The 13,472-nt window shown below is 35.3% G+C and overlaps 1 protein-coding gene across 1 annotated transcript in view; it reads right to left on the reverse strand.

Annotated features, from left to right (window-relative positions):
• Nucleotides 1–471: 471 nt before the first annotated feature.
• CRY1 (cryptochrome circadian regulator 1) overlaps nucleotides 472–13,472 on the reverse strand; it is a 39,548-nt gene continuing 26,547 nt past the window's right edge. The window contains exons 4-14 of the mRNA XM_074901909.1: nucleotides 12,065–12,249; nucleotides 10,667–10,755; nucleotides 9,931–10,071; nucleotides 9,526–9,837; nucleotides 6,941–7,092; nucleotides 6,620–6,822; nucleotides 5,776–5,877; nucleotides 4,542–4,634; nucleotides 3,334–3,405; nucleotides 3,137–3,247; nucleotides 472–1,133 (exon numbers count right to left, since the gene is read on the reverse strand). Of these exons, the coding sequence (XP_074758010.1) occupies nucleotides 3,141–3,247; nucleotides 3,334–3,405; nucleotides 4,542–4,634; nucleotides 5,776–5,877; nucleotides 6,620–6,822; nucleotides 6,941–7,092; nucleotides 9,526–9,837; nucleotides 9,931–10,071; nucleotides 10,667–10,755; nucleotides 12,065–12,249 (1,456 nt within the window). The 3' untranslated portion in view covers nucleotides 472–1,133; nucleotides 3,137–3,140. The remainder of the gene's footprint in view (nucleotides 1,134–3,136; nucleotides 3,248–3,333; nucleotides 3,406–4,541; nucleotides 4,635–5,775; nucleotides 5,878–6,619; nucleotides 6,823–6,940; nucleotides 7,093–9,525; nucleotides 9,838–9,930; nucleotides 10,072–10,666; nucleotides 10,756–12,064; nucleotides 12,250–13,472) is intronic.

A 13,472-nucleotide genomic window follows, 5' to 3' on the forward strand; every position in this document is an offset into this window, starting at 1 on the left:
GTAGTAATCCAGACTGCTTCTTCAGAGATCTTAACAGTCTGAGAGAACATTTAGATACATCTTCTCTAAACATTTGAGTCAGCAAACCCGATGTGTTTTTAGAAGTCAACATTCTCAAAGGACAGCAAATTAACTGCAGTACAGGGAAGACTACCAGGCTATCAAGCCAACTGCAATTACAGCAAAACAAAACCCAACCCTAGATTTTGAAGAAACACTTAATAAATAGATTGGTGAAAAACTTTTAATGGTAAGAATACATACATGCAATTTCAACAAAAAAGGCCTGAATAATTTGGATAGTGTTTTGCTTCAGTATCATGAAACCTGAAGTGAAAGGTAATATAGTTCACTGTTTGTGGCTTCCAGATTAGGTCTAAAAAAATTAGATTTTCCCTTCTTTTTTCCTGAAAGTGTTGTTTGGAAACATGTATCAGAGCAGTAGCATACACAAAAAGACAGACACATATATCTATATATACAATTTTCTTTTATTAACAAGGTATGTCATTACTGAACAAGGCAACTGGGAAATACAAGGACTGGACATATACATGAAAATTTTACAACTCAGCAAAAAATTGGCATATGACTTATATACAGATGCAATTAATAAAGGTTACAACTCTTATTTGATTAAACACACTTCTAAGCACTTACATTTTGAAAATATGAAGTTGATCATACAGAGGTCAAGTTCTGGAATCTAAAAATAATAACAATTTAAAAACTTCAAAACCTATGTCCATCCATTTTACCAAACATTGCTATAGCTCTTCCTACTACCATATACATGAAAGATTATCAAAAATATATCAATGGGTCTATCGCTAATCATGAATGTTTATATTTACATTAAGTTAGCAAATTCTTCACCAAATACTTTATATACAAAACTCAATTTGCCCTTTGTGAAAGAGTCATTAAAAAGTTAAAAACCATAGAAATGCCAGTTAGAAATAATGCATTCCAAAAATTGGACTTGTTTACAACAACTGAGAACAATTGAAAATAATTTAGGAAAAAAAGTATGTCATTTTCGTACATGTACTCTCACAACACTTTAGTTCCAATACAGAGTAGCAGGAATTGTCCTGTGTGTTCTTTGAGCGGTATCTTCTCTTCCGATAATGCTGCAAGAAAAAAAAAGAAAAAAATATATTTTTAAGCAGTTTGTTATGAGTCTTTGAAGGAGGCAGAAATAATTCAAGGGACCAATATTCTTTCCCCCCTTCTCAGTGCAGGAAGCCCTGTCCCCATTTGTATTGGCCCAAATACTCAGAATTCTTATTTCATACTCCTTAGAGGCTAAAGGGGGAAAAGTTAAAAAAAAAAAAAAGAGATAAACCCAACAGCCTCTGTACTTTAGTGCTATTGAGAAGGCGCACATCCTTTTGCCAGCAGTGTTTTTGAGTATGATCTTGGCTGATTTTTGAATTTGACTATAATGCTTTTGCAGCATGCTTTGAACACCCCTAACAAAATCAGTCTTCTCTGCCAAACTAGAAACCCCTCCAACCTGTCTCTCAATTGAAAAAGAGCTTAGACAGGAACCAGACGTTCGCTCTGCAGGCACTTCTTCTACACAGACACGAGCACCTAAGGAATTCTGTAATACAAAACATGGATGCTGAATGAATCTACACATACTAAGGATCAGACAGCTACTGAAACACGGACTCTCTTTGAATTATGTTCCACTCCATCCGAGTACCAGAAATCAGTTTGAGAACACAGAAGCACAGTTTACAGTGCTTCCAATATGTGAGAAAATAGCAGATGGATCAATCGCTAAGGTCTCAGCTCACTTCAGGTGACAGCCATTATGAGAACAATGCTGTGGTTCTTCACTGAATGAAATCAGCACAACACAATTGTTCGTAATGCACCACAATAACTTTGTCAAGTGCTGACACCACGTAACAAGCAAAATTAGATCTTGCTGTCAAATCCAAATGAAGTGGATCAAATTTCCCTTTTTATTTCTAGAGATGCTAAATGCATCATCTATACTTGCTGTAAGGAATCCCTATCTTCCAATTCCAAAGTCTCTCCATGTGCTATTATCTCGCCTATATGCTATTACTTATTCTTCAAACTCAGTAATGACCAACTCTTGTTTTTTGTAAAAGGTAAGTATGGAATAACATCTGAATCACCTTTAATCTATGCAGCCACACTCCTAGTCTTGAAATCTCGTTCCCTCTTGTTTCAGACAGCCCTCTATTCTTTGGCTTTCCTCCTAAGTAATTAGTCTTTGTCTTTCAGGTCATCTTCCTTATTCCTCTCAAATCAAGCTCACTGGGGGAAGGGGTTAACATCTCTGGGCTTCTCTTTTCTCTATCCTGTTCCTAAATAACTTTATCCAAAACACAAAATCCAGTTATCTTCTCTACGTTGATTATTTCACCCATATCAAACTCCTCCTCCAATTTACTGCTTCTCTCTACACATTTTCACATCTGTTCATATCTATCTATCTAGCAATGCTTCCTTCTCCAAGTTCAAGTACTTTTCACCACAGCTTTTCTTGACAAACCTTGGCATCTGAGCATCCTGCTTACATTACAGACCAATGACAAATGTTAAACTCTTCAAATCTTTCTTGTCCCTACATCTTTACATGCAATAACTACATCAGCATTTCACAGGTTTTCTGCAGTCTCTAAAACATGTTCTGCTTAGTCCACTTGTATGTCTAAAACTCTAATCCAGGCCCTGAGCCTTTCCTTTCAAGTTGTGCTAGTCTTCTGATTCAGGTCACCATACACTCACACAAACGGTGCTGCTGACACAGTTTAAGGTGACATGAAGGAGCAGAAAGTAACTGAAACTACATAAGCAGCTCTGCTAATGTGTGTGAAACCCCAGTTTATCCATCTCCCTTTCATTAACACCTTGATCTGTGTCTGATAATCTTTGTTCTGGTTCTATTTTTATAACTACTTCCTCTCTCATACTTCATAAACTCTCTAGAGCCAGAATTTTCTATTGTTTGTACAGTACCTGGAACTGCAGTATTTTCAGCAATAATTTAGGATCCCTTGCACCGAAGTGATATGAATGTTACCACAGACAAAATCTGTACAGAAATTTACTCATTAACAGGATAACTTTAAGGTGTCTCAGATCTTACCAGTTTAATTTGTGCTCTGTCGCTGGACTTTTGGTCCAGAAACACTCTGAGTTTCTTCTTCTGGATTTGGGCGTTTCCCTGCACTAATGCCAGTACCAAGGGCTGTTCTTCCTGATAATTTAAAACCAGTGTTTACATTAAGACTCTGCTGCACCTTTATATAAAAGCATTTCTTTTTTTTTTTTCCTTTAAATTACCTGCTTGCAGTAAGTGTGATTGCTGATTGTCTCCATGAGCATAGTGTAAGATACTACTTGCTTGACAGTAACCTGTTCAGACACAGTAGATATTTATTATGAAATTTAGAACTGCAAGCAAGTGTACAGTTACATTCTTTACAACAACAAAAGGAGCCACCTCATTTATTTTCCATCAAGAAAAATCCTGCCAGAAACCATCCTGAATGTAGAAGAGTTGCTACGAAAATAAAAAAGCCTCATGGCAGTCTACAGCAGTTAAATATATATGCACTTATACATGCATAGTGAACAATATTAAGTGCATACATATTTATGCATTACATTTGCAGCAAGCAGAAAGTTTATATATCAAACACTTTAATTCTAAGTTGTTATAAATTTTAACATTTGTTCTGCCAAGTCTCCTTAATTATTCTTTTACAGCAATACTTGTGAATTCTTAGCATAACTGAGCTGTAAATAAAAAAGCAAGTAACTTAAAGAAAGATGCACACTATTTTCTGGTTTGTATAAACTATCCACTGGCAACCTTGACACTGAGTGCTCTGCATAAATAGTGCAAATTAGCAAAAGCAGTTGCAAGTTTTCTTATTCTGAACAGTTGTGGTCCATTTATGTCCTGGATGCTTAAACAAAGCACAGATTACAGTCTTTCATTGCAACTTCGATCTATCACAAACCACACTTAAGTTTCTGTACAGTTAAAGTAATAAAAATTTGCCTCCACAATATGAGAATATCCACACAAAACTGTGGAAATTTATTATATATGGAAAGAGTGGCAGTGAAATCAGGGAAAAGAAGGTTCAGATTTTGCTATCAAATACACAAAGTTAACTTCTTTCTTTCAGTATCTTTCACTTAAAGTAACCTAGGAAAAAGTTTATTAATTTTTGTTTAGTCACACTTGAGATCCCTCCCACTCAAAACATACAAATAATGTTCTAGATGAGCATTTTAGAGATAAAGGTGATAAGACAAGCAAGTTCATGCTAAGAAATAGTTTTTAGATTTTAAGAGCTTTAAAAACAAGAAAAGGTGTTAAACTTTTAACAGGAAGAAAAACTTCTCTTTTAACAAGACCAGTTCAGGTTGTGGACAACAGCTGTCACCAAAAATATATCCATGTTATTTTGATGTTTTCTCTGTTTTTCCATAGTTGCAAGGATTTGGAGATCCTCTACAGACAGGCACTGCCATAATACCTTGCTGCTGAATTCCACTTGCTCCTGTATGAGTCTCTCCCAGGGCACATGGCTGAACAACTGTATGACCATCACCAGCTCCCAGCTGAGCTCCTGGAGAAGCAGGAAAAAGAATTAAACATAACAGAAGATACAATCCCAGTTCTGGAATTTAAAATATTGTGTTTTCTTCCCCTCTTCAAGAGGTAAGACTTTGATTGTGGCCTTTTTTTTTAAAAAAAAAAACAAACCAACACAACAAACCCAAACACCTTCAGAACAGGGTCCAAAGCTCTAATGCTTTAGTCTTTCCAAACTCACACTTGCAAATTCAGATGAATACACAGTAGCCTCATACAAAATAGATATATTTCTGATGTGCAAACTGTAAGTACATGTATAGGTATACATTTGAGAGCACATCATTTTTTCAACTAAGCCCTTACTGTCTTCTAAATCTCTGAACTTAAAAGAAATAAAAGCTCAAACACCCAGCTTTAAGGAGTCTAGACTTTAATTCAAGGGGAATTGTACTGGCTGAGAACAATAAGGTCCCTCTTTCTCCATGATATGCTTCTAACCTTGACTAAAGCCTAAGGAGAACACAAAACCAGCAAATTTCCAGTTCTGCTGTATCCATTTACAATGAGAAGTGCAAGGTGCACATAGTATTCAATAATGCACCATGGATTTATACAATGTTAATACTGTTTTTTCTTAGTAACTAATTAACACTAGTCTTTGCATGTTAGAATAAGAATGTTAATAGTCTAAAGTAATTTTAATCAAAACTGTGTAAATTCTATTTTAAGCTCTTTCAGACACTGTTCACCATATTGTTGATATTATGGTAGAATTAAATTCTAGTAAGCAATCTAATGCTAGCATTATAAAACTTTACAAATTAACAGTTCTGACTTGAAAATTCACAAATCACTTATTACAAATATCAGGATGGTTATAGACTTCTAGAACAAAATCACATTCAAATGCTTTTGAAATCAAACTGTTAAGTAAATTAAGTTAAGTAATTCCCAGGGAGAAAAAACAGGTTAAAAAATTCTTACATGTTAAGTATGTCTCTATACAAATACTACCAAACATAGTGAATAAATTAAAAAATGTTTGTGACTTTCACTGCAAACTGTCTTATGAGAACAGTTCCTTCTCATAATACATAATACCAGGACATTATAATAAGAAGTTTGTGCAGTTCAGTTCCAATAATTCTACGTATTAAAAGAATTTGACTGACCTCCTGTACTACCACAACCAGAAATGCTTTCTCCTGGTGAATAGCCCATTAGGCCACCATTTCCATTTCCATTTGGATTAGAAGGCACTGTTGCAAGAAGACCTAAGCAACAACAACAAAAGTACAGCCATAAAGAAAAAAAAAAGCATAACATGCTTTTTTCCTCATGATAGCTAATTCTCCACCCTCTCCCTGAGTGGTTTACCTTTATTAAGAGGAGAACATATTTCTTTCTTACCCACTTCTAGGATCTTGCCAAGTAATTTTAGTTCACAACTATTTAACAGGCATTTTCTACATAATATTCTGCATAACATTTCCAATATTCATTAGTTACACATATTTGCTATGTTGTGTTGAGGTGCACTGCATCCTGATTCAACATCCAGTATCTGAACATACTGACTGCTTACACCTTCCTGAGCAATACAAGTGCATGTGGTTTATCTCTCAGAGCAAAGACCTTTAGACCTTTCCTAACTAGAAAGAATGCTACCAGAAGTTGCATTGGTTTCAGTCTGAGCAACTGCATTTGCAAATGTAAATACAGTATGGTATTAACACCTATCTGTATAAGAGCATCAGAGCACAAAGACAACCCAGTTTAACCAGAAAACTTCCAAAAACCCACAGAAAAAAGTTTCCTTGTAAGGTCTGGAAAGAGGCACTCAAACTCTTTCTTCCTGTTCTTGGTTACATCTAATATTTTCATGTCTTTGGATACACAACCCTGGTCACCACACTGTGCTCATACCTGACTACCACTGCTGCAGGACAAAATTATTAATTGCTAGACAGTAAAAGAAGTTTTCAAGTAAATAAAGTAAACAGCCTATAACCATACCCAGTCCTCTGTATCGTGAAAGCTGCTGGTAGATTTGTTTCATCCTCTCAATATTCAGACGGCTTGCCTCTGCATGATTTACCATTGGTTTGGGATAATTAACTCCTATAATACATTTTGCAGCCTTCTGGATGCTCTCTGGGGCATTCCAAGGATCATAGATGTATTTTGCAGGAAAACCTCTAAGTACTGGCAAATAGCGTCTAAAAAAACCAAAAACAACCAAAAAAACCCCCAACAAAAAGGTCATTTTAAGTATAAAGCCACTTGACAGTTTAAGTAACATCTATGAGTTGCTACCACTTCTGGATTGTGAGTTACCTGATATAATCCCCATTTGGGTCAGTTCTTCTGCCAAAACCCACGGGACAGTAGCAGTGAAAAAACTGCTGAAAGAAGGAACTACAGGATAGCCACATCCAGCTTCCAGCATTCACACTCCAATCTGCATCAAGTAAGAGCTCTTCAAAGACCTTAAGAAATTAAAGCAACAAGTTAGTCTGAACACGGCATACCTTCAAGACACCTACTTTTTCAGGAATTGTTCTGAGTTTCTGATTTCAGCAGAAGCAGCCCAGCTCTTCAACACTGCAACACTCTTTCTTACCTGGCAACATTCACAGAATGCTCAGTACACAACTGCAAATACTTATCTAAACATCAAACTCAAGAACAAAAATGTGATAGTCTGTTTGGCTTTTACCTTGTAAAAAACCTTGCAGACATCTCAGAAAGCTACAACCAAAAAGTTACACATTCTTGCATAAACACATCCTAAAAAAAAAATCCCCAGAGGATGTCTGGAGCCTGACTGCTTGCAAGTGGTATCTGTTGCTTTCAGAAGAATTGCTTCATCACATTACAACTGAGTAAGCTTTGCAAACTGCCAGAAAACAGGGATCATACAAAGCTCATTTCAAACTCAAATTGTGGGTCTGAACACCAAAACTTGCCCAGGATCTTTTACTATGCAAGGAGTCCCAAGGTAGAATTCAAGGGTTTCAGGGTAGCACATTCAGAAATTGTATTTTTGGAAGACCAACAGTTAATCTAGTAAGTCAGTTATGAGGATGCACACTTGAATTCCTGGAGGCACATGAACCACCAAGCATGCTGAAGAATGGTGGGACAGATCATGAACTTTGGCCTGAAGACAGAAAGAGTCTTCGCCATTATATTAAAAATAACCTCAGAGAACGCTGAAGATTTATGAGGGTTTTACTTTACAACTGGAGCTCAAGAGTTATGAAACATTCAAGCTTTCAGCACTGATTTTTTAAAAATTATTAACACCAACAATACTAACTTGTATAAAAAGTTTCTCTGCTCAGTCAGACCACTAGCAATGCAGATTAAAAAGAAATAAAGAGAAGCCTTATTTTTTGAAGGAGAACATTCAAATACTTTTTATAAAAAGAGTGAGCTGAGAAGTAGTTTTCAAAACAGGTATTTTTAAAATACATATTTCTGCAAGTTCTGATTTTCCTTTTCAAAATTGCATTGTCTCCAAATGTTCCAAATAAACCATCATCTTTTAAGACACTAAAACTTAACATCTTATTACTGCCACCCAACTTCAACTAATATTACTCCAATACAAAGTCTAAATAAGGCAATACTATTAAACAAGAATCTCTCTCTCTCTACATATATTCAATATTCATTCTACAGTATACACTGAGTAAGCGTTACAAAAGTATTTTTGTCTAAATATCTGAAACTATTTGGAAAAAAGTTTGTTCTGAAAAAAATAAAATTTATCTTAAAAGATTTTAAAAACCATTTTAAATAGAAAGTGAGTGATAATGTAACAAGATCTTTAGATGAACATTAAGTGCTAGCACACAAGTGTTCCACTAGATGCTGCCATGTAATAAGACTTTAGAAATAACATCACCTTGGAAGGCCAGATTAACTTCTGCTAACTATGGACGTACAAATTAAACATCTTTCACTGCACAAGTCTGAGCCCTCCATATATCTGTATTATTTCAAAAGTAAGAACAAGTAGGCATTTATCTGTAATACACAGCTTTGTTGTTTGGCTGAGTTACCTATGTACGTGCATCATCACTGTCTTTATGAACCGCAAAAGGAAAATTCCTAAAGCAGCTTATGTTGTTGTGTAACCAATTTTTTTTTTTTAAATGAAAGGTGTTTGCTTACAACTGATTTGTTAAAAAATGTGGAATTTGTAAGATTATATCCATGTATAAATATGAGGTCACAATGCTGATGGCAAGTAAATTCTTTTTTAGATTTCAAAAATAAAAAGCATTTTTAATTGATTATCATTGCTCAGTAAAAGATGTGCTACCCTTCTAAAAATGTAAAACTGATTCAAAGGCTGAGATTTAATTATTCCATTTTTTTCTTCAAAATACTGACATTTGTAATTTGAACTTCAGCTTTTCTGGGATAGTTGCATAGAAATTAATTGCACTGAAACTTCAGCCAAATCATGTTGCCCATACTCACATTTCTAACATTGGGAAAAGGGACAGAAATTGCTGAAAGGACATTCTCAGCTTTTAGTTTTCTCCCTTTAATTCCCATGGTGCTTTCCCTTTGCAGGGAAGCAGACGCGATATGTGAACAGAATCTGTTCACAAGTATGTTTGGAAAGAAATCTCAATTACAAAAGAGTTCATCTGCCAAGATTTAGGAAGAAATCTCAAATTTAAAAAATTGCAGACCTATTCTGACTGCAAGAAATACTCTAATATTTCAATAAAAGGGGGCATTTGAGAGGCAAAACTTCAGCACCACTGGTTTATCAGAACCAATTTAATTTTGGCCACAGTTTAAGGTTTACAATTCAACTTACACCACACAGTAACAATTCTCAAATGTCTCTCTGGGACTTTAACAGGCACTTTAAGAAATTCAAATATAAGAAACAATACCTTCATTCCTTCTTCCCAGCTAATCCAGAGGTCACCTCGAGTCAAAAAACATGCTACAGCATGCCGGGCTAAATGGTGAATCCAACCTTCTTGACGAAGCTGCGTCATAATTGCATCAATCCAAGGAAAACCTGTTCTGCCTTCTGCCCATTTGGCCAAAGCCTCGGGATTCTTATCCCATGGAATTTGAACACAGATAGGATTCCCCTCCATTTTATCAAACCGTGGATTGTTAGTCGCCGCTGTGTAGAAAAATTCACGCCATAACAGCTGGCCATAGAGGGAGAGGGGAGGGGAGCTGTTCTTTTTTACCTGTAGATCACCAAAGGAAACCATGTTATTAAGGAGAGGAAGGGAAAAACCATGGCATCTAAAAATGTGTAGTTGACTGCGTAGAAATCATACCTTTTTGTACAGATCCGTTAACTTGAAATAAAAGAGACGACATGACAAACAGCCAAAGCGGAGGTAGGGACTAAGCCCTGTAGGGCTTGCCAGAAGGGAATTTGCATTCATTCGTGGTCTTTCAAAGTTTGCTACCCAAGCCTTAAAAAAAAGAAAGAAAAACATACAACAGTATCATACTACAGGCAACTATGCTAGCAACTTGTAAACATAAAAGAGAGAAATCACACACACTGCCTACAACTGAATCCAGACACTGGACAGGTGACCATGTTACCCACGATATCTTGGGGTTCCTTTTGAATTAGCAAATCTCTAGAAGGTAGTTCATCTCAATGCAGAAGGCATGAGCTGTCATCCAGAATTACCTATCCCTTTCTTTTAAATACAGAGGAAGCCTAGACAAACTAGCAATATGTTAGCTCTTAGAGGAATTCCCCCTTCAAAGTAAAATTACCTCCAAAGAAAAGAAAAATTAAATTATTTTGAGTAGAAAATAGTCTAACAGACGTTCTCTAAAATTCGTATTAAAGACAACATGCTATCATCTTGTAAAACTAAGAAACCGTAATGGATTTATATCATTATATCAAGGCCTTGAGTTCCAAGTTTGTGGCTTTGAGTTTTGTTTGGTTTTTTTTTTTTTAAAATTACTTGCCCAATTCCTTTTACATTTCATTGCAAAGAGCAACTCTGTTTCCCAGGTATGTCATAGTTGCAATGATCTGAAATATACCTTTCGTTCTAAATGTCTTTCCAATCGTGTGAGAGCTTCTGTTTCTCCCCCTGGCCATACTGCAGAAGGAAGACCATCTGTGTCAAAACCTGAAAAACAAATTGAAACAAGGAAATTAAACTGTAGGCAACGAAATTCTAGCATAATGATACCTGACTACATTTTACTGTATCTTGAGAACAACCCTAAGCTGGAACAGAAGGCAACCAAGTCTTAATCAAAGCACATTCAATACTTCTAACATGTAAAAGCAAAAATTGGATTTTGCTGCATTTATATTAACTCACATTACAAGTTTTACATGCTGAATGGTCTTACTTCAATGCCACTTGTTGTTGTTTTTTTTTTTTTTCCACAGAGAAACCTTCCTAACATTTTAAAAATTATTTTCAAGTTCTCAGCTCTGCAATATGTGGGCTATCCCAAAACCACAACCTTTTTTTTTTTAAAAAAAAAAATTACTGCTAAAGAAACAATAATCACTATTCTAATTTATAGAATGTCTAAAACTTTCTTCCATCAAGTTAAAAGCATGAGTACTATCTTCAGAACATTCCTAGGTTTCATTGACCTTGACTTAAATAACAGATGGGGATTATTGTCAATTTGATGATAAACACACAGTGGAGCTGCAAAAGAAAGATGAAAAGAAGGTAACAAAATTTCTTCCACGTTCCAACACCTCCCCCAAGACTGTTCACCAGGTGCACGAGATAACATGTCTGTCTATAGTTTAACCCCTGTACAGTGAGATCTCATCTTAAAAAAAGCTTTCAAAGCAAAGCCTGTTGTTTAAGAGTTCAACCGGACTAGACAGAGCAGACAGAGCTAGCCAAAATCTGTCCAGACCCTTTTGTTTGTAATTTGGAGGTCACACCACATTTGCTTGTATTTTGTGGTGGTGGGGGAAACAGGAAAGAGATGGGGAAGCCACAGGACAGTAGCTTGATAATGTTTCTTAAAAATCAAATTTACAGAAACAGAAGACCTTTCTTCTTTTTTCAAGAAGTTTCTAAAATAATTATTTGCCTTATTATTCTCTTTTTTTGGCATTGTAAGACAAGAAGGGTTTTTAAAATTAATTTGTAAAATGACAGATTAATGACCTGAAGCACAAAGATACCGAATACATTTAACACAAAGTGAAATAAAGACTATTAGTAGCTTCAGACTTAGTGTAGTTTGATATGACCTCCCATTTAAAAGAAAACAACTAAAACTTACAGAGTTGATTATCCTTTTTTGTTCCTCTTACAAAAGGATATCATGTCATAATTGGCGTCAGTTTAAAAATTAACCATAAGTAGAATGTCTCTCATGGTTATTTTAAGTATTATGCTTTCAGTGGTAGATTACATCTTACTTGTTTCACAATGTCAAAGCAACCTCAGAACATACCGAGCTCTTCAAGTGATGGGACACCGTATTTCTCGTCATGGTCATCAGAAACTGGAGTAGTACATTTTTCCATTACTTCTGGGGTTATAGTCTCCACTGGCATCTCCAATGGTTCCATTCTACTAATTAGGGTCTGGAATCGTTTGTAAGTAAGAGGAGGCTGTCCTCCATTTAATTCTATTATTCTGGATTGAAAAAACAGAAAAAAAAGAGAAAGTAAGTATGTCAGAAAATAGTATATAACAATTTTAAATTTTAAAAAATTAAATATACACATCTATACACATAGAGAAATATCTTCTTACCTGCCTCTGGCATGTTATATAAAATCACAGATATATACATGGTAATTCAGACAGTTTGAACTTTAGTTTTACCATTCTTTTTTCCCCAATCAGGGAGACATATAAATTAACTGTTTATAACCAAATCAATTATTCTTCACTCCTGGGTTGAATAAAGTCCCTCAAGAGCAAGTAACAAACATGAACAGCTCAAGGAAAAGAAAAATACTGATCAGCAAAGCAGATGAATGTATCTTCATGTAGCTATGATCTCTCAAGTCACCTACAAAACTATGCTATTTGCATTAAAAAAAATATCTATTTTTCTATTCTTGCATTGAAAACAGTAGGCAGCATTACAGCTGTCTTAATATGAGGAAAAATTAAGGTGTAGCTTATACATAACTACTGTTGTAAAAGCACACAGTTTGCATATTTTGCATTGTCACCTGAAATATGACTAAAATCTTGGAAACAGGAAAACTTCAAAGAAATAATTTACAAAGTGGTAGATAGAACCAGCTGTTCATTTGGGGGGGGTGGTGTTTGGGTGGGGACAGAAGAAAAGGAATTTTCAAACCACTAAATATTTCCTTTTCCCCCCATATGTCTAGCTGCCTCTTATACATCGGCTTGAACAGGCATCTACCACAATAAGTTACTCAATGTTAAGAGAAGCCAAGTCATACTTCTGAATAGTCTGCAGATTATGTTTCTATAATAGGAAGCTAATACTAATCCATTTAAATAGACCTGTGGAAAAACATAAACAAGGCATTAAGGCATCACAGGGATATCAAACAATCCCCAATTATTTATAGGATACATAACAGATAGGAAACAGTTCGTAAAAAATAAAGGACGTTCTGCTAACTTGTGTAGAGCAAGTAAAATAAGGACAAAACAATCTAACAAAACAACTAAGCAACAACAGATCTTATTTGGGAGAAGTTAAAGACATGTTAGGGTAATTTCATTATAAAAGACAGATAATTAAGATGACCATTATTTTCAAAAGAACCCCAAATCAAAACTATACTTCAGATACAGTTATGTAGGATTTTTTTTGGAGTTGCAAAGTTCTATTCAGTATGTAGTAAAATTTGGATGGATGGATAAAAGAG

This window comes from Athene noctua, chromosome 3 (genome assembly GCF_965140245.1).
Source record: "Athene noctua chromosome 3, bAthNoc1.hap1.1, whole genome shotgun sequence".
NCBI classification, from domain to species: domain Eukaryota; kingdom Metazoa; phylum Chordata; class Aves; order Strigiformes; family Strigidae; genus Athene; species Athene noctua.